Below are 18,258 nucleotides of genomic sequence, written 5' to 3' on the forward strand. Positions count from 1 at the left end.
TGCAAGCACATATTAAATCCCTATTCCAGTCTCATAATACGTAAATCATGAAAGAAAATGACTAGTGTCTCGGCAAGTCTATACTGCCGTAACCGTGTAGTTAAAGTTATCAATCAAGGTTGCGCCCAGAATTCCGACCGAGTAAGACGTGAGAATCACAACGTGATCAAGGGGAGCTTTGAATTGAGCATTGAGTTGAGCCTTGATCATATTTGCAGTGACGGCAACGGCTGGTCTGTAGATGAATGATTGGTATGCAATGACCTTGCTGGACTTGTCGTAGCCAGCAATGGCAAGTCTGCAGTCGGTAGGCGCCGCGACAAGAGTCAGAGCAGTTCCGGCGTTGCAGCCAAAGTAAAAGGAGTCAATGCTAAAGGAGGCAGTCTTGGAGCCCGAGTATTGAGTTTTAATGGTGGGAACGTTGCTCAGTACATTGGTGATTGCACCATATACCGCCACGTTTGGCTTGGAGTAAGCATTGACACCAAACAGGTTGTTTGTGCCAACCTTGACAACATCTAAAGAGCAAGAAGTAAGTATTTGCAATCCAATGGCAAATGGATGAATCGTGACGCACTAATCCCCGACCACTGCAATGCACCATAGTTGCCAATTGCCCTGGTAAGAGTGTTTCCACCAGCGACAAGAGTGTCAAAGGTTGCAACGGCATTGATGGTTTTGCCGGCTCTGGCTTCAAGATCACGATCCTCTAGTGCAAAGTCCTCGGGCTCCCGTGCCTGGAGCTGATTCAATTCGAATTCGCGCGCGACCAAAGGCATGGGCTCAGCCAGATCGCGAGGGTCAATGTCGGGCAGGGGACCGGCAATGGACACAGCTACTGACGAGGCCAAGAGGGCCAATGATGCAATGGACTTGAACATTTTTAAAAGGGGATTTTGGATTGTTATAGTGATCAAGATGGTGTCAGGCCAGTTATGCAAAAGACTTGAGTGTGTGTGCTGAGGATTTCTTGTGTTATTCTTACAAACACTGGGAGAGGACGTCTTATATACTCGTTTCTTGTTCTTGTCGAGAAGACAATAATAAAACCAAGCAGGTATTTCTCGTTCCATGACGGCACCATACTGCGGTGGAAAATGTCCCGCGGTATACATTCAGTGAAAAGGCGTTTTGAGTCAAGGTATAACTGGGACATGGCACCACTTGTTCGGTAGTCTGGCGCCTCTCCCGATACTTGACACTATATATTCCTTTTTTCCAATTCTTCAACTCGAGAGTAATTTGGTCTCTTGTACCTAGGTATTCGATAATGGGTGGTATGTGGAAGCGAATTATCCATAATGTGTATTACGATTTCTACATTTTGATCCACCCAATTACCATTGTTCTAACAAGTTCACTCTAGCCGGTGCACAACATACTTGACCATGATTTTGACATCGTCCATGTTGATAGGAGATTCATCATGTCTATTTTTCTAGCAGGGAAAACGCGACACGACTGAGTCATGACTTTTCTACAAGTTATAAGCCACGTAACCCGTCACCATGGTTTAGGTTGACTAGACGGTTCCAGTGTCAGCTATAATGCCTCTGGCGTCTAGATTTTGTGATCTTCACTTAGTGTCGTGCGTTTCACCGCATTGCCGGATCGCTTCCATGTTTCCAGCGATACAGAGAGCAAAGATGCCCCTTTCCCAGCTTTCTTTTGAGAATAAATTCCAAGTCTGCCCACTAGCCGGACATGTCTCATTCCTTGTACGACGGCCAAGCGGTTCGACGGCAGGCAACAACGCATTGTCAGAAATACCTCTATTCACGCGACAGATATCGCATAGCAGTTGATTCAAGACGTGGCCATTGGAACCGGCTTTGGGAGGAATAGGTGCCACCACCATGCTTGGCTGTTGATGATACATTGCTTCCACATCTTTCATTTCATAGCCTCATTTCAAAAATGGAGTCAATGTTGTGCTTGACAAATTGCACGTTGCTTACAATTGGAACGCGAATGCATCTTGTACCGAACACAAACAAATAAGTCCTGTATGAAATGCATTGTTCAAGCAACACCAGACGACTTTTGCAAACTTGGCAGCCTATACGGATCATATATCTAGTATTCAGCAAATGGCCATTGCAATGCGAGCACGAGAATTAGAGGGAAAAAAGAAAGTATCCAGTGTTTCACGGTTTTGCAACGGCGCAAACCTTTTAGACGTGTGCTGCCAACAACTTAAAGTTTTCGGCCGAGGTGACGCTCTTCCGCCAGATCGGTTATACCATGAGCTGAGTCGAAACACCGCCAGGTCTGGGTTTCCTTGTCAGGGCGCCTTGCTCCAACCATCTATACCAAGCTGCCGGATCTTGTCTGCCGCCAATACAGATGTAGTATAAGCCTTTCTTTTCAAGCTTCCATTCTCCAATGTGTGTTCCTTGTTCCACTCGAGGACCTCCATAGTCATTCCATCAAGAGTTGTCAAGACGCCGCGATATCCTAGCCCCCCTTCTCCAAGAGGTTTTGATGCCTCCGTGTTGCAAGACACCAGATGCGTACATATAGAGAACAAGCCTGGCTTCAAGTATCTTAGATCGCCCGTCATTTCCGGCATATACTTTCCGACAAATGGCAGCCTATATGGTAGCAACGAGTACCACTCGACAAGGTAAGATAGCAAAAGCATAAAAACAGGCTCAACAGGAACGTCCAGAAAGACGTGAATGGACAGAGTCTTGATTGTCATGTAGAGGTCACGGTACCTGATTGGCGGGTTCGGATCTGTCACACAATATGGTCTTCCTGCTTGGGGCGCATGTCTCACTGTCAAGGCGGCCTCATGCAAAAGATGTGCAACCGCAACATTGGCGCCGTGTACGAAACTCTGAACAATGTGATGGGCCCATCTGCTCGGGAGCATTCACTCCTTCAGCTTCGGTTCCGTAGACGCGGGGCAGATTTTGACTCACGTTGGTAAGACAGACCTAGCCAGAGGGTCTCCAACAGTATTATCAGTGGGGTTACCATAGACACCATTGACTGGACGAATACAACCAGTCTGAAAAGTGTCCGTATTCGCTTCGCAAACGATCCGTTCAGCTGCCGCCTTAGAGGCGGGATAGTTGCCAAAAAAGTCGCCATGCGGTCGCAACGGCTTGTAAAAGTCTCTCTCATCTAGCATCTGCCAGAAATTTTGGGGCGAACGCGCCCATGGTGCGACCCAGGGATTCACAGGTCGTATGGCAATGGACCCAGATGAAGTTGAACTGAAAATGTCCGCGCCAGCCTCCTTGGCGAGGTCCAAGACATTTTTCGTGCCGTCAACGTTGACCGCTTCTGGAAAGTCATACAAGAACCGCGACCTATCCGACGGAATAATGACAGCTGCAGTATGAAACACTGTAAGCGGGAGGCTAGCTACTGACGGGCGCCACGGCTTGTCAAAGGCTGCCTTGACAGAAGCCCGAGATGAAATGTTTGTAAGCACAAAGTCGACCTTGGTTGCCGGACCGGAAAGCATGTCGCTTCTCTCTGCCTTTCTGATATCGAGAATGCGGATGCTCTCGGGTGGCTGACCCCGCGCGAGCAATTGCAGAACAATGAATCCGCCGACAAGGCCTGCGATGGATCAATATCACTTTCGTACCCCATGCTCCGACAGTAAATCTCACCATTTCCTCCCGTAACGACATAGCGACGCTCTTGTCGGGCTGGTAACTGACCAGTATAGTCAATGGGCTTTTGGCAGAGTCTTGCACCAGTTTCTTTGAGCAAATCTGCTGTCCACGGCGAACCCGCGAGCTTCCGGATCTCATCTGGAGTACCTTTTAATAGTTGATTAATTCGCAAAAGGTATAAAAAAACGAAACCAGCCAACATGTAAATCACTGGGCGCACAACGTCGGCATATTGTTTTCCGGTCATGATGAACTCATCCAGAGCTACAAGTACAAAGGCAATGCATAAACAATCAAAGGGGGAAAAGTTGCAGAGTTTCTTACATGACAGCATGGAATCCTCGGTAAACTCCAAAAACACCCTCTTGTGACCTGGGTAATATCTTGTATACTTCCTAGCTGGGTTAGTGTCATTAAAACTTGGCAGTCACAAAGTCGGCAACAAAGTCTAGTTTAGACGGCTTTTGATTTCTAGCCTATTTCATCTACTAATACGGGGGTATAGGATCCTAAATGAGGATCAGTCGCATTCCATTTCAATTTATACATTTTTTTACACAATGCTTGATAGAAAGCACAGACATCCTCGTTCCTAAGGAGATCGGGCAATCTTTGATCGAGCCCGCATCCTTGGGCCAAAAAAGTATACAACATAAATGAGAGCTACCAGGCCAAAAGAGACAAAGCCAAGAGTGGCCATTGCCCACTTGCTGCTCATGTTTTCAAACATGGCGATACCTGTATAAATGAATTAGTCTCGAGTTCTCTCTTCACGAATCGATGCATTTTGAACTTACCAGCATGGGCCAAGGCAGCAGCAATCACAAACGAAGGAATAAGGAAAGCAGCAATGGCAGATCCGGCAACAGTCGTGTAGGCATCGGTGATGTAGTTCAACATGCTGAGCCACAGCAGAGGGTCGCAAAAGCCGAGAACACCACCGGCAACGACGGGCGACCAAAACGAAGTGTTGCCGTCGCAGGTAAAGGCGAACCAGAGGAGCGAGACGGGAAAGAGCCAGACGGTGACGAGAGACGTCAGGAAGCGTGCCTCTGGTCGGCCAATGCCACCATTCTTGAGACGGTCGCGCTTAAAGAGCCAGGTCTGGAGTGGGATAAACATGAACATGACCACGACACCTACAACAAAGTTGAGGTAGGTCAAGTCGGCACCAATATAGGACAGACCATTGTTGACGACAAACACATCAAACACTCCGTCCAGGTAGAGGAACAAGAGACCATAGGCAAACCCATTGTAAACACCGAGCAAAGTGACCATGGGCTCGGTGACCATGATGCGCAGAGCCATCAAGGTGACAAATCTGATTTCCTTGAAAACATTGACCTTTTCCTCGAGAACGGCAATCTCCTCGGGCTCGTCAAGGTTGCGCTTCTTGACCTCATTGCGAATCACAATGCTGGGCAGTGTTTCGGGAATGAAGCACATGATGACAACAAAAACAGCGGCAATAATGACGCTATTCAAAAGGTTAGCATGACTGGCATAGGTTATACGCATAAACACTTACTTGATCCAAAAGATCCAGGGTAGGCCCATGTTGACATTGTCTGCAATCCATTCTCCAACAGGAGATCCAATACTGGGACCAATGTTGGCGGATGCGACAAACAAGGCCATGGGTTGGCCGGCGCCATCTTCGCTGCCAAACAAGTCTGCAATAGTTCCTGCGACATTGCACAAGGCTACACTGCCAGTTGTTCCACTAAGGAATTGGAAAATGATGAGCATGGGCAGGTTCAGGGGCAGAGCACAGCCAATATTGACCAGTGCATAAAAGAAGATTGCGACGACATAGACCCATTTGCGGCCACCAATATCGCTGCATAAAAATGTTAGCACAATCCTCCGAAATCCATGGCCTGCTGCTACAAATCTTCTCCCCGCGAAATAAGTCAAGACGAGGGCTTGCTGTTGACAAGTACATACGATAGAGGTCCGAGGACAACGGGTCCTACGGCGGTTCCAAGGATAAACATGCTCTGTCCGAGAGCGACGATTTGCGTGTTCGAGACATTGAATTTCTCCTCAATCAAGAACTCGGCGCTCACATATGTCGTACTTGTCAGCGTGACAAATGTCTGCAGCATACAGTAAATGGTCGTAATGAGCCACTTCTTCCATAGAGGCCAGTGTGTAGGATGGCCAGGCTCGCTGGTCGTGATCCTGCGCAAGGCTGCGAGCGCAATGTCCTCGTCGCTGTAATTGTTTCCAGCCGTGTACTGGGCCTTTTCCCCCTCGGCGACCTCCTTGGGCCTGTCGGTAGATGATGCGTCCATGGCTCGTGTGTATGAGGGTAGCTGTAGGCGGTGTCCGTCGTCCGTGCCGTTGTTTGTGGCAGACTTTCGCTGACCTCCGAAGAAAAAAAGACACAACTGAACCAGGGAAACGGGTCAGTCTGGGAAAATTTTAGTCATGGCAGCAACAGTGTTCAAATATGGTCGTGACGGGTGGGTTCGTGAACCGAGTCGCGCCGATTCTATCAGTGGCCCCACCGGCTTGACTGGCATTATTAGGTACACGTTTGGTCGATCCAGACCAAGGGCACAAACTAGAATACAAATCCCAGGCAAGCCAGGCATGGCCGCGATAGGAAGCCGGCATCAGACGAGGGAGAGAGATAAGAAGCGCTGCCCATTCAAGAGAGAGCGTCGCGTCACGGAAAAGCCGCTCACACACGGCCTGGCTAGAGGTGTGTGTGGCCCGTGGGGGAAAGGGGAGATTGGATGGATGCATGGTTATTGCAGGGCATAACGATCATGGAATAGTGCAGGACGCATCGCATTCAGCTCTCTGTGCAAGCGAATCGGATTCTGGAACCGAGCCGTCAACCGACTCTGCAGACATGTATTGCCTGCTAGTCATTAGACCGTCGTGGGATCCATCCCTTCAGTCGTCTTGACCGCAAAGTCGCGTGCGCGTTGGTCATGAAAGCCAAAAAGATGGATCTCATATGCAAAGGGTTTTTACAGTGGCGTGTACTTGGTTCCGGACGAGCCCGAGCAACCGGATGACTGGGTCCTGCTTGGAGATTTTGAGTGGGCTCAGGGTCTTGCGAGAAAAAAAGTCTTTTGCCTCTAGTTTTTCATGCGGGTTGCAAAGAGTTGATTGTTACATAAAACCAAGAGAGGCCTATTCTGCTCACCTTGTCAAGAATGACTACAGAATGAAATGATTCTTTCAAATAATCAACTGGACATTACCTGTTGCGACCTTGAACATGATGGCTGCCAAGCCATGGCAATTGAGATCGTCCCGCATTCCCGTTATTGCTTGTTTCTCGCTTGGCGACTTGGCTGCAGAAGCCGGAGATATTTTCCCCGTTTGCCAAGCAAGCCATCGGCAGAGCGTTGAGGCTTGTGTGTCTCCTTGTGCAGTTTCTTACTGTTCCCAAGGAAAAAAGCCTCTTGGCACTGCCTTTGACGCTGCTATCCAAAAACACAATCAATGAATGTTTTCAGTGCGATTCTCAAGCGCTGTTGCTTATTGACTGAATCGCCTCCCTTTCTATCCTTGACATCCGTTACCTCGCATTTCGCGTAATGTCGGATTATTGGAGTCATTTATTAGCTCAGGCTTTCGCCTAGGCTGGGGCTACATTACGTGGTGCCATGTGTCTACCGAGGCCGTCTTGCGGGTACCTCGTGTAAGACGATCCCTTCAGGTTTAGCATTTCGTAGCTGCGGCAGCTACTCCAGAAATAGGACTGTCGCCGCTTACCTGGGAGATTCAACGGGCGCCGCCGACGTCCTATCAGCTGGCGCTCAACGCTGATGACGACGACGGCATTGATTCAGCAGACAGTCGAGTCTCCTATTTCAAAGTGATACCCATTGCCAAATAGCTTAAACTTTATCGTCCTAGCAAAGCACCAACTACAGTTTGGCTCACTGCTCGCTGATCAACCATGTCAAAATGAATCCTTTTGTGCGTCGTTGCACTTGCTAATACTCTAGAGTCAGATCAATACAATCCATACTACCGCATCCGAGACCGACATGCACTTGTGACCACCGAATCGGCCATCGACCTCTGCTGTCTGAGAAAGACTAGTATTCTTCAGTGTACTCTATAATTCCGCATCAATACGGACGCGTCAAATCGAGTGCTTTGCTGTTGATGTGGAAGATGGCACGGCAAAGGGAGCGGCTATCAAGTTGTAGTTATCCCCTCGCCATACCAATTCATTGGATGGACTCTTGTCCAAGCATACAAGACCAACGGTACCTTTTAGACAGCCATTCACTCAGACCGTCTCCATCATTTCACTCTGTGGATCCTTTGACACGAGAATCGACGCACGATATACCAGGAATGAAAATCGGGCATAAAAAACCACCGTGAGGCAATACTTCAATTCTTTTGGGCAAGGCTCGCTGCAACTAAACATTCCAATGGCTGCGCCTCGTCTTATAGATACATGTTACGGATGCTCGGTTGACGAAACTGAAAAGAGCTATACACGATTTGTATAAATTCCAGTCTCATCCGGTTGTCAATGACGCAGTTGTCGCCTTTAAAAGTCTCGAATCATCCGATTTTGCTCAAGGGCTGATGCGGGTTGCCGACGCGGGCAACGTTATCCGGCAGCCAAGCCCTTGCACCTCGTTAAAGAAGCACAATGCAAAGACATGAAATAAAAAGGTCGAGCAGTTCTTCAGATCCCAGAAATGTCAACTTGATAGCGCTACCAGGCATTCTAGACTTTTGTGATTGAAAGCCCAAGTTGTATCAGTAATCGTTCCATCATGCGTGTCGTTGTATTCGGGGCCTCCGGTGTCCAAGGTTTGTTATTGACACATTTACTAAACGCCAAGCTCACATGAACAGGTGCTGCTCAAGTGGCGGCGTTATCCCGCGCGGGACATGACCCCGTCGCCGTGAGCCGCAACCCCAAACCACTTGATATTGACGAAAAGTCCATAGAGACATTTGCTCTCGACTTTGACAATGCCCATGGACTTGATAAAGTCTTGGAACATGGGGAAATCATCTTTTTGAACCTCCCTTCCACATCCTTTCAAACCAGCGAACCCGTCATTGCGGCAGCCAAAAAGATTGGCGAGGCCGCCGCCAAGGCGAGCAATGTAAAGTTGATCGTTTTCAACACGAGCATGCCAGTACCCGACGAATCAAAGGGCATCAGGGCACAAGATGATCGCCGAGAAATACGGCGACTGCTTCGAGCTACCGGTATTCCCGTTATTTCCATTCAGCCCGTCGTGTTCTTGGAGAACTTGCTCGAGGGATGGGCCAGGCCGCCTCTTGTCGAGAGAGACACGATTGTCTATTGTCACCAAGAGAGTCTCGAGGTCTCTTGGATTTGCCATCACGATATAGCGCAGTTCATGATGGCAGCAATGAAGCGTCCCGATCTCGACGGAAGGAACTTTGCTGTTGCTGGTCCTGAAACAGTTTGCCTACCACAACTGACTGAAAAGCTGTCTCGAGCCTGGAACCGATCGCTCAAATACGAAAGCCAAACGGTGGATGACTTTTGCGAAAAAATCAGTCAGGCAATGAAGGATCGGTCCAGCCTCGATCTTGACCGTGTTGTTAGCGACATGCGAAAAGCCTATACCTATTACCGCGAGAGTGACGAGTTCAAACCAGACATGGAACAAGTACTCAAAGAGCTGCCCGTTGAGCTGACTCTCATTGAAGAGTGGGCAAGACTGCATCCCTTGCCATCACGTGCGTAACGCCGAGAGATTTTACTTGATCGTGAGGCACAGAACTCTTTGCAAAGCAAGCAAAGTACAGCCCATGAAGCAGTCCCGGCATCTAGGACGACTGCGGGGTTATCATGTCGTGATATATCGCCATCGACTCAAGGTTGCGGTCCTTGCCCTCGGGACTGATCTGATTGGTTATTAGGGCAAAATGAGAAGCGGTAACATGCTTTATGCACCAATCAAGTGGTTGCTCAAAATGTCATAGTATTCAGCCCGGCGTATTACAACCACAGATACTACATTCAATTTTCCCCTAATAGTTGTGCGAATCTCATGTATTATTCCTAGTTCAACTCGTATTTGGCAATCAACCCATCAAGCGACGAGCAAGTAAAATCATTGAATACGATCTTGTTCTTGAGAATGACTAGCAAATTCGCAGTCTACTACTATTTTTACTAAGAATTCATACACGATCTCTTGAATCGCTAATTGTTCTACAAAGGTCTTGGCCATCCCTCAGGATGCAGCACGTCATGACCAGCATTAAAGACCTCATGACAATATCCCATTTGTTTACTGCACACACCAAGCCATCAGCCGCGCTATTGCTGCGCCCAGCAGTGAGATTTTGAATCTGGACAGCCTTGGCATGTCTACTCATCTTGGCTCAACGTATGGACCAAACATGCAAATGTGGTAGATGGCACCAACATGCAACATCACTGGCCAATCAATCAAGACTTGGAGGTTCAAAGGGCTCTTTTGGAATCCAAAGCACTAGTTGAGAGATTTAGTTATTGCCCCCCACGATTCACAATACCCTCGGCCTCATCACACCACAGTCCGGCCTGGTATAAGACCATGGACAAGGCTCGAGTTGCAAGATTATTTACAAGTTTCACACCTCCAAACCTTTGAATCACTCGTGCTCTCCATAGTGTCGTCATGTCAACCATTCTCGTCAAGAACCATGTCGCCAAATTCCAACACGAGGGCTCGACAAGTTCATTAGATACAGCTGCCCCCTTGGGTGCGCCGCTAGAGGAGAGACGCTTCTTCTTTCAACGCAGGACGGCATACAACCCCGATGCGATAGCCACACAGGTAAGTAAAAAGGGTAATATTGACAAGCAGAATGCTAAACAAGTATAGCCAAGCGTTTTTGACGACCCAGAGACAGCGTTAAAGTACAGACCCCGAGATGACTGGGAGAATCTGCACCGATTCGACCCCTCAGCCCGATGGAGTTGGGCAGAAGAGTATAAATTGGTCCGAAAGATTGACTTGCATATCATGGTATGGGCTTGTATCATGTTCATGGCCCTGGAATTGGACCGGACAAACTGTAAGTAAATTTTGCTGCTCTTCAAGGATATTGTACTAAACATAGCTTCTCTAGTACAACAGGCTTTGACGGACAATTTTCTCAATGATTTAAAGCTTAAAACCAATGGCAAGTACTTAAAGGCGGCTGTATAACCAAGATTTGAGCTCATATCCGACAGATTACAACCTGGGAAACACTGTTTTCAAGCTTGCCTTTCTATGTGCAGAACTCCCATCACAGCTAGTTTCAAAGTGGATAGGCCCTGATCGATGGATTCCCGCTCAACTCATACTCTGGAGTATCGTCGCGAGTTGTCAATTCTGGTTAAAAGGCCGCGACTCATTCTTGGCTTGCCGTGCCTTGATTGGTATACTTCAGGGGGGTTTCATTCCCGAGTAGGTTTCAATGACCGTTGCGATTTGAGCATTTGCTTACATTTGAAAAGTGTTATTCTCTATCTTTCTTACTTTTACAAGCACCATGAGCTCAATCTACGGCTTGGATTCTTTTGGACCATGATGAGTGTTGCCGATATCTTGTCTGGGTTCCTCGCCTATGGATTCCTCCACACCAGAGGTCTACACGGCCAATCGGGATGGAGGTGGCTTTTCCTCTTCGAGGTACGTTCTACTCGCACCTCCAACGTCCAACACTACTAATTCCTTGTCATCAAGGGTATCCTGACATTGGTGGTTGGCGTCCTGTCTTTTGGTTTGATGCCTGCCGGGCCATGCCAGACAGTGAGTTGGTTTAGGGGAAAGCACGGATGGTTCAGTGAACGCGAAGAAACCATCATTGTGAATCGCATTATTCGTGAAGATCCGAGCAAGGGTTCCATGCATAATAGACAACCCATTACACCTCGCTTGCTTTGGAAGAGTCTCAAGGACTTTGATCTATGGCGAGTGATGCAGAGTATCGTCTACCTAGGCAATTCATGCTAATAGGTCACAGGCCCCTCTACATCATTGGACTATTGTTCCAGATCCCTGCGACACCCGAGGCGCAGTACCTTACGTGAGTTGCATATCTGATGGAAATATTTGGTCGTGGCTGACTCGAGGCAGATTATCTCTCAAGAACATGGGCTTTGACACGTTCCAGTCCAACTTGCTAGCAATCCCCTGGACAGTTGGTCATAGTGAGTAATGAATTGAATCAAGAGTGCCATGACTGACCAAATCTCAAGTCATAACCATGCTTTCCTTGACCTATGCAGCCGAAGTCTTTGGGGAGCTCACGTTAACCTCAATGCTCGGTCAAATTTGGCTCTTGCCGTTTCTCATTTACCTCAATGTGGCAGACACGGCCAAAACCAGTCGCTGGATCATTTGGACGGTGACCACTCTTTTGCTATCTTATCCCAATGGTATGTTGCCGCCTCCACTGATTGCCGAATAACGCCGTACTGAATTTCCCGTCAGCTCATGCCATACAAGTCGGATGGAACTCAAGAAACTCAAATACCGTCCGTTCCCGAACTGTCTCAGCTGCCTGCTACAACATGTTTGTACAGGCTGGGGGCATTATTTCATCCAATGTGTATCGATCTGGTCAGTATTCACCACCGTCTTACTTTACAGAAGCTCACATCTTTTCAGATGATGCACCTCTTTACCGCCGAGGCAACCGTGCGCTGATTGGCATTCTCGCTGGCAACATTGCCGTCTACCTAGCAACAAAAGCATATTATGTGTGGCGCAATAAATCTCGAGACTCTCAGTGGAATGCCATGTCCGATGAGGACAAGTTGCATTATCTCGAAACCACGACTGACGAAGGCAACAAGCGACTGGACTTCCGATTTCAGCATTAACTAGATTCTTAGGAAAACACGTATTAGAAGTATCGAGGTTAGTTGGACGCTCAAGGCGAATTTGACAATGTGTGGTATGCATCTCTATTGAACTCAAGCATCTCCTTAATGGAAACGAGCAATACGATGCGTGGGTCGCTTCAATCGCTCTACAGATTTGTTCCTTCTATGGAAAATGCAAATATATAATGGCTTCATCTCTGACCCTTGTCAACCTCCCGGCATTCAACAGGTCCTTGTCCTCATGGTCAAGACAGAGCACCGGTTTCCTCGGCAATCTCCAAGATATACTCAACCAGCGGAGTAATGTCTGTTGTTTTTAGCGGGACTCTATGACCTCCATCCCATTCCAAAACCCTCACTGTATCTCCGTCGCAATAATTCTCCAACAAGTCTCGATGAAGATTAATGTTGGGATCATATAATCCATGCACATGGATTGTGGGTAACCGCAGAATGTGGTCTTCGCTTGCGGCGTCCATAAGATCCGGCTGTCCACCAAGTGCTATCTGTGATGGTTCATGTAGCATAGTCGATGTGAATATTTCGGGATCAAATGAAACCAGCGGAGCGCGCCCTGCCATAAGAACCGCGAATTTCCATGCCGGCCCAGTCTTATCCACGCCAAGCTTTTCGATACGCTTTTGGTGCTTGAAAAGAAGGCTTGCGGCGAGCTTTGCGCCCTGACTGAAACCCAGCATTGCCACAAAGGGCCCGGTAGCACCTTTGCGGTCATCTTCATCCATGGCGGCCTTGATATTCCCCATAATGTCATTGACGGTAGTTTCATTGTCTCTTTCAGTGTGCTCTGGTAGCCAACGCAGCCAGCGTTTAAAGGGGCCATATTCTGCATACACAGAGACAACGTCCGGACCAGGCTGGCATTCGTACGGGGCTTCGGGATAGACGAACCGAAACTGCTGCTTTAATGCGCGCTCAATAACACGACATTGGGCTTTGAAGATGCGCGCATTTGTACCGCCACCGTGGAGGCATAGCATGCGCGGCAAATCAAGATTTTCCTCCTTATCGGCCATGGTGACTTGGCTGATAGTCGCTGCTCTTCTCTGCTTCTTGATACACGTGTCCCTCGAAACAAGAGTTTTCTTGATGATCAAATGGTGAATGCTTTGAACTCTAGGAAATCAGACAAATATTACTGTCGCAAATGATCAGATTTCTTCATGAGATGGATTGAGAAAGGAAAAGAGATGCAACACCAGCGGATCCTCTAATGGATTTCGGACCCCGAAAGATTCTTGGACGCCCAAGACCTCTGGAGTCTGGACCTTCCCGATGGGATGACCAGCCAATTGTGGGCTGCATGCGCGCCGGACTTCGCCAACCGGGGCTCGACGCTTGGGCTGCGTATGCGAGTGTACCTTTCGCAGTCAACATACCTACATACTGCACCTATGACAGTGCCAGTTGGTTAGACAATTGAGTGGGCTCAGTCGCCTTCCATTGACTAAATATAGGATTAAAGACTATGCGCTGCGAGTGTCTCAAGTGTTTTTTACAATACGCGGGGCACTTTCTGCGCTATTATTGTACTATGTAGGTGGCACGATACGGTAGAGGCAAAGGGTCCGCAAGTGGGCTAGCCATTGATACAGTGCTTGCGGTGCAATACAAAGGGCTACCTCTTGGATAGACTGTTGGCCCATCACATCCATCTATTCAGCGGTGACAGTGCCTTTGATGCCAGGACCAGTGCCGCCGTGCCTCATCACGGCAGTCAGGAATCACATGGTAGACCAAGTTCTTGGCTGTTTTGTAGCCAACACCTTGATTGGCGCCTGGTGTTTGATAAATCTTGGCTGAACACTTTATTGAATAATCCATCTTGTGTGCTATGCGTTCTTACAAATCATCAAAACAATTCTCGTGACCAAGGAGGCTATTGTATATGGACAGCTCAAATCTTCAACAAGCTCTCGAATGAGACAGAATGCTGGTTCCAAAGTTTTTCTTTTTTATTCCGGAATCAAGACAAAACCATAAAGCCCAGCGCCCATACTCTGCTCTACACGTCCAGGTCGGATTGCCTTAGTCCTTTGCGACTAGGTAGCAAGCCCAGAGTCATAAAACTTGATCATCGTACCTCGTAATGTGCGGCTGTAGTACCATGCAAGTGATCTCCGAGCTCAATCTTCAGTCCTTGTGTCGCACAACACAGACACTTGGCTGCCATGAGTTCCTGATCCCACGTACTGTTCTGGGGTCTGGGAGACCTAAATCTAGATCAAGCTCGCACCGGGAAACGAATCGTCATTGGGATCGAAACCAAGAATTATGGCCATGATCCAACGCACCTCTTTTACCAGGGCCATGACTGTGCATTGTAGCAACTCATCCCAGAGGCTCTCCAAGTATGGAAGACACAAGAACTTGGCCTATAGTTGGCAAGGGACTCCCAAACGTCAGGCCTGGAGGGTCGTTGACGTGACCACTTGTTCCGCCTAGCAAGAGTAGACAGAAACGACGGAATTTTCCAAGGCCAAACATAATCCTTTATTTCCGCTAAGTGGCAATCAGGGTTGTATCCAAGTCTGGTCCCAACATGACGAGTCCATATCCGTCATGTATTTGCTCACACGGTCCATCATCCAGCCCGAATTCACCTGCATTGGTGCAGCCGAGCTCTTCTGGCCAAGTTTGATGATCTTGGAGGTGCTGCAAGTCTCCCCCTTTATCGTAAACTGCATGCATTCATTGTCGGCCTGGCAGAGGGACCGACACTCCTCCAAAGAACTGCTTTCATCCCGGACTTCATTTGACAGGTTATCCCAATCGGCTTTTAGTGGCATCATCTGGGGGAACAGGTATTGGCGGAAAATGTCTTTATGTCGCAGAGTCCGACCATTCTATCACAAGTTTAGTCCTGAATTATACAATAACAATTAGAATTGAAATACTTACCAATTCCTTCCATGCATTCTCAAACTCGTGAAGCTGGACCATGTCGGCTGGCGTCATGTGGTGGTAACTCGAAGCATAATTGCACCACAAGTGCATATCGTCACCTGCGAAATCGTCGCCAAAGTCCATGTCGTTTGGCTTCTCGCCATACAGGTTCGGCCATGACCATTGCAGATTGATACCAGCATCCTTGGCTACAATGCCAAGCACACAGTCGCCAGCCCAGTGATCTCCCGTAAGCAGGTCATAGTACTTTCTCTTCAGCTTGTATTGCTTCACAACCATTCTCAAGGCTGTATTGGACAAGACAAAGCCGGCGCCGCCATAGGCAAAGACATCGTCACCAATCTGCATCTGCACTCCAAGATAGTAGGGATACTGCTCCCAAAAGTGGCCCAGCCAAAGGAGAAGCTGCGACCACATGATGTAGGTATCCGTCTCCATAAAGACAAACCACTTGGCGTCGGGCATTTGCTTCAAAGCCTTTTCGGCCACTTGGAGAAACTTCCACTTGTCCAGCCTCCAGCCAGGGCTGTCGCGCCCAAAAACACTATTCTGTGCATGTTTCCACTCTTCAACCTCCTCGGCCGAAAAGGCGCCTGTACCGCCCTTTTTCAAGTTCTGGTAATACACGAAATCAGGGTGTGTCGCGACGATTTCGGGGTTGATCTTGTCGAGGGCATCATAGACATGGTGGCCGGCAACGGTCTCTTCTAGATCCGAGTAGATGGCATAGTTGGGGACACACTGCAGTGTAGTGGCGAAATGGACTGGCAGTTTCTCGTGGGCCTCGTTGGCGCCAGTCTTTAGGACGACAAAAATGTCTTCCAAGCCTTGTATCTGGGCGCATACGGGGGGTCGTGGGCGGAATAACTTCTTGATCGGATTGAGGTGGTCGTCGCTTTGTTGTTGGACAGCGATTGTGTCTCGGATACTAATAATGTGGTATAAAAGCAAAATAGCAGAGACTGCGCCCAGCATCCGCCAGTATAGGCGATAGCGACTGAGGGGGGAGATTAGCCCCATTGGAGTCGAGAAAGGAGCGTACAAGAGAGCAATCAACTATCAACCATTGTCTTCGAGAAGTGAGAGGCTCAAAAATCGCAAGAGGGACAAGAAAAGAGTGAGCAGCTTCATTGATCGATCCGTCCCATCGTGTGCGGATCCAGGCCACTGATATGGCAATATACGTAGTGCCTCACCCCGAAAGGAGATGCCACATTCAGGCCCTGGCCCCTACTTACCCTGTGGTTGCTAGTGGCAGATGTGTGCTAAGAACGGATCAAGCATCGCTTACGACGCAGCAATGGCATGTTCGTCATTCTACACTAGGGGACTGACTTTGCCCGGTCCTGTGGGTGGACGATTCATTAGTGGGCTTATTTATCAATATACAACAGGGGTGATGATCTTTTTTTTTTTTCCCCCCTCCCCCCGGCCTACGGAATAGTAGATACCACTGATAGTACCCTCATGTGTAGCCCGCCAAGCCCCTGAACTCGAGGACGCGCACGTTTACTACCAGTCTGCTTCGTGGGGGTGGGTGGACGACGGGATTGGCGGGGCGGCAAATCAGCTTGGTAACCTGGAAACCATGGCAAGAAATATTGATTTCACATAACACTCCCTGGTGCGGCACCACATCAATATAGTAGCTTTGGTTTCAAGACATGTCCTTGATTCTAGGTATAGAAAGGTATAATCGTACACAAAATATAGTTTCACTCAAGAGGTAGAGCCTTCTGCATTTAACTTTGCTACCGCCGACTTCCTTCACCCTTTTGAGCTTCCCGCCTTACCAGGCAAAAGTACACCAGACGCTGTTTACCGAAAGCACGTGGAGCTCTGCGCGGTTCGTGAACTCATGAGCTCTAGAGCTCCTCTAGAAGCCCCCAAAGCTACATGGGATACCCGCCCTCACTCCACTAAACAAGGACGATCGCAAGTCTTTGAGCGATCAAATCCATCCCCTCAGCCCCCCGTCTGACCCATTCGAATCCCTGGCGCCCTGCCACCCTGCGTAAGCGAAAGACCACATCTCGTCTATCCAAAGCCGCAACCAGTGCAACCCACATGGTTGTCTGCCGTCACTAAATCAGGTGCGGATCAGTGTGGGCGAATGAATTCATCGTCCTAGCGTTCAATGGGCGAGGAATCCCTTGCCAGAAGGTCGTCTTGGATTACCATCGCCGTCTGATCTAAAGACAAGGCAGCGCAATCACGTCTCACAGAGGACAGAAACGAATGCTTTGCTTCGCAACAGCTAGGTAGCCGTCCATTAATTTTATCAGGCCATCTATCTCTTTCGCTGTGTTGCGAATGAAATGATTCAAGTTCAGAGGCCACGTCAATCTACTGGCTGGGCACGGTCAAAACCCCGCCCGTCGGAGAGCATGTCCTCTTGGTTGCAATCATTGGAGGATACATCATTCTGGTTCGGCCCTTGCTTCTTGTTCTCGGCCAAAACCAAACACGCCAATGTGCTCATGGCAGCTTGTGATGGCGTTTTGCCATTGGCCAAATAGACATCTACAACGGTAGTGGGCTGGTACCGACCATCTTTGCGGTATCCAAGATCTTGTCCCCGTTTCAGATATTCCAAAGCTTAATCCAGGCCTGCCTATTTTGGGAGAGCTCGGATTCCAGGTACCAAACAGTCTTGTTATCACAAGTGCCCGCGATAGCAACAAAAGACAACATGCCCGTGACACCTGCGGTGCAACTGACTGGGCACTTTCTTGGCAGCTGCATCTCCCACCTTCTAATAACATATCCAAGCATGTGGGAAACAAATCCCAGGCGGGCGATCGCCTCCGGACCGAAGCATCATGACAAGCGATACGATAGCAATGTTGCAAT

The 18,258-nt window shown here is 48.6% G+C and overlaps 8 protein-coding genes across 8 annotated transcripts; 2 read left to right on the forward strand and 6 right to left on the reverse strand.

Moving 5' to 3' along the window:
* Positions 1 to 78: 78 nt before the first annotated feature.
* On the reverse strand, positions 79 to 881 carry PFICI_14433 (uncharacterized protein; the record flags this gene model as incomplete). The annotated part of the gene is made up of 2 exons (XM_007843014.1): positions 79 to 518; positions 578 to 881. The coding sequence occupies 2 exons, from the start codon at positions 879 to 881 to the stop codon at positions 79 to 81; spliced, it is 744 nt and encodes a 247-aa protein (XP_007841205.1).
* A 1,403-nt stretch (positions 882 to 2,284) lies between these two features.
* Positions 2,285 to 2,878, reverse strand: PFICI_14434 (uncharacterized protein; the record flags this gene model as incomplete). The annotated part of the gene is made up of 1 exon (XM_007843015.1): positions 2,285 to 2,878. The coding sequence occupies one exon, from the start codon at positions 2,876 to 2,878 to the stop codon at positions 2,285 to 2,287; it is 594 nt and encodes a 197-aa protein (XP_007841206.1).
* Positions 2,879 to 2,923: 45 nt separating this feature from the next.
* Positions 2,924 to 3,882, reverse strand: PFICI_14435 (uncharacterized protein; the record flags this gene model as incomplete). Its single annotated transcript, XM_007843016.1, has 2 exons — positions 2,924 to 3,576; positions 3,630 to 3,882. The coding sequence occupies 2 exons, from the start codon at positions 3,880 to 3,882 to the stop codon at positions 2,924 to 2,926; spliced, it is 906 nt and encodes a 301-aa protein (XP_007841207.1).
* Positions 3,883 to 4,227: 345 nt separating this feature from the next.
* Positions 4,228 to 5,935, reverse strand: PFICI_14436 (uncharacterized protein; the record flags this gene model as incomplete). The annotated part of the gene is made up of 4 exons (XM_007843017.1): positions 4,228 to 4,373; positions 4,433 to 5,115; positions 5,167 to 5,478; positions 5,586 to 5,935. The coding sequence occupies 4 exons, from the start codon at positions 5,933 to 5,935 to the stop codon at positions 4,228 to 4,230; spliced, it is 1,491 nt and encodes a 496-aa protein (XP_007841208.1).
* A 2,469-nt stretch (positions 5,936 to 8,404) lies between these two features.
* PFICI_14437 (uncharacterized protein) lies at positions 8,405 to 9,358 on the forward strand (the record flags this gene model as incomplete). Its single annotated transcript, XM_007843018.1, has 2 exons — positions 8,405 to 8,441; positions 8,487 to 9,358. 2 exons carry the CDS (start codon positions 8,405 to 8,407, stop codon positions 9,356 to 9,358), a joined length of 909 nt encoding a protein of 302 aa, XP_007841209.1.
* Positions 9,359 to 10,279: 921 nt separating this feature from the next.
* Positions 10,280 to 12,477, forward strand: PFICI_14438 (uncharacterized protein; the record flags this gene model as incomplete). The annotated part of the gene is made up of 11 exons (XM_007843019.1): positions 10,280 to 10,438; positions 10,487 to 10,679; positions 10,734 to 10,791; positions 10,826 to 11,056; positions 11,107 to 11,281; positions 11,336 to 11,576; positions 11,609 to 11,678; positions 11,729 to 11,802; positions 11,851 to 12,030; positions 12,086 to 12,214; positions 12,263 to 12,477. 11 exons carry the CDS (start codon positions 10,280 to 10,282, stop codon positions 12,475 to 12,477), a joined length of 1,725 nt encoding a protein of 574 aa, XP_007841210.1.
* Positions 12,478 to 12,725: 248 nt separating this feature from the next.
* PFICI_14439 (uncharacterized protein) lies at positions 12,726 to 13,514 on the reverse strand (the record flags this gene model as incomplete). Its single annotated transcript, XM_007843020.1, has 1 exon — positions 12,726 to 13,514. One exon carries the CDS (start codon positions 13,512 to 13,514, stop codon positions 12,726 to 12,728), a length of 789 nt encoding a protein of 262 aa, XP_007841211.1.
* A 1,497-nt stretch (positions 13,515 to 15,011) lies between these two features.
* PFICI_14440 (uncharacterized protein) lies at positions 15,012 to 16,380 on the reverse strand (the record flags this gene model as incomplete). Its single annotated transcript, XM_007843021.1, has 2 exons — positions 15,012 to 15,344; positions 15,400 to 16,380. 2 exons carry the CDS (start codon positions 16,378 to 16,380, stop codon positions 15,012 to 15,014), a joined length of 1,314 nt encoding a protein of 437 aa, XP_007841212.1.
* Positions 16,381 to 18,258: the final 1,878 nt, after the last annotated feature.

Source organism: Pestalotiopsis fici (assembly GCF_000516985.1).
Source record: "Pestalotiopsis fici W106-1 unplaced genomic scaffold PFICI_Scf_13, whole genome shotgun sequence".
Taxonomy (NCBI): Eukaryota; Fungi; Ascomycota; class Sordariomycetes; order Amphisphaeriales; family Sporocadaceae; genus Pestalotiopsis; species Pestalotiopsis fici.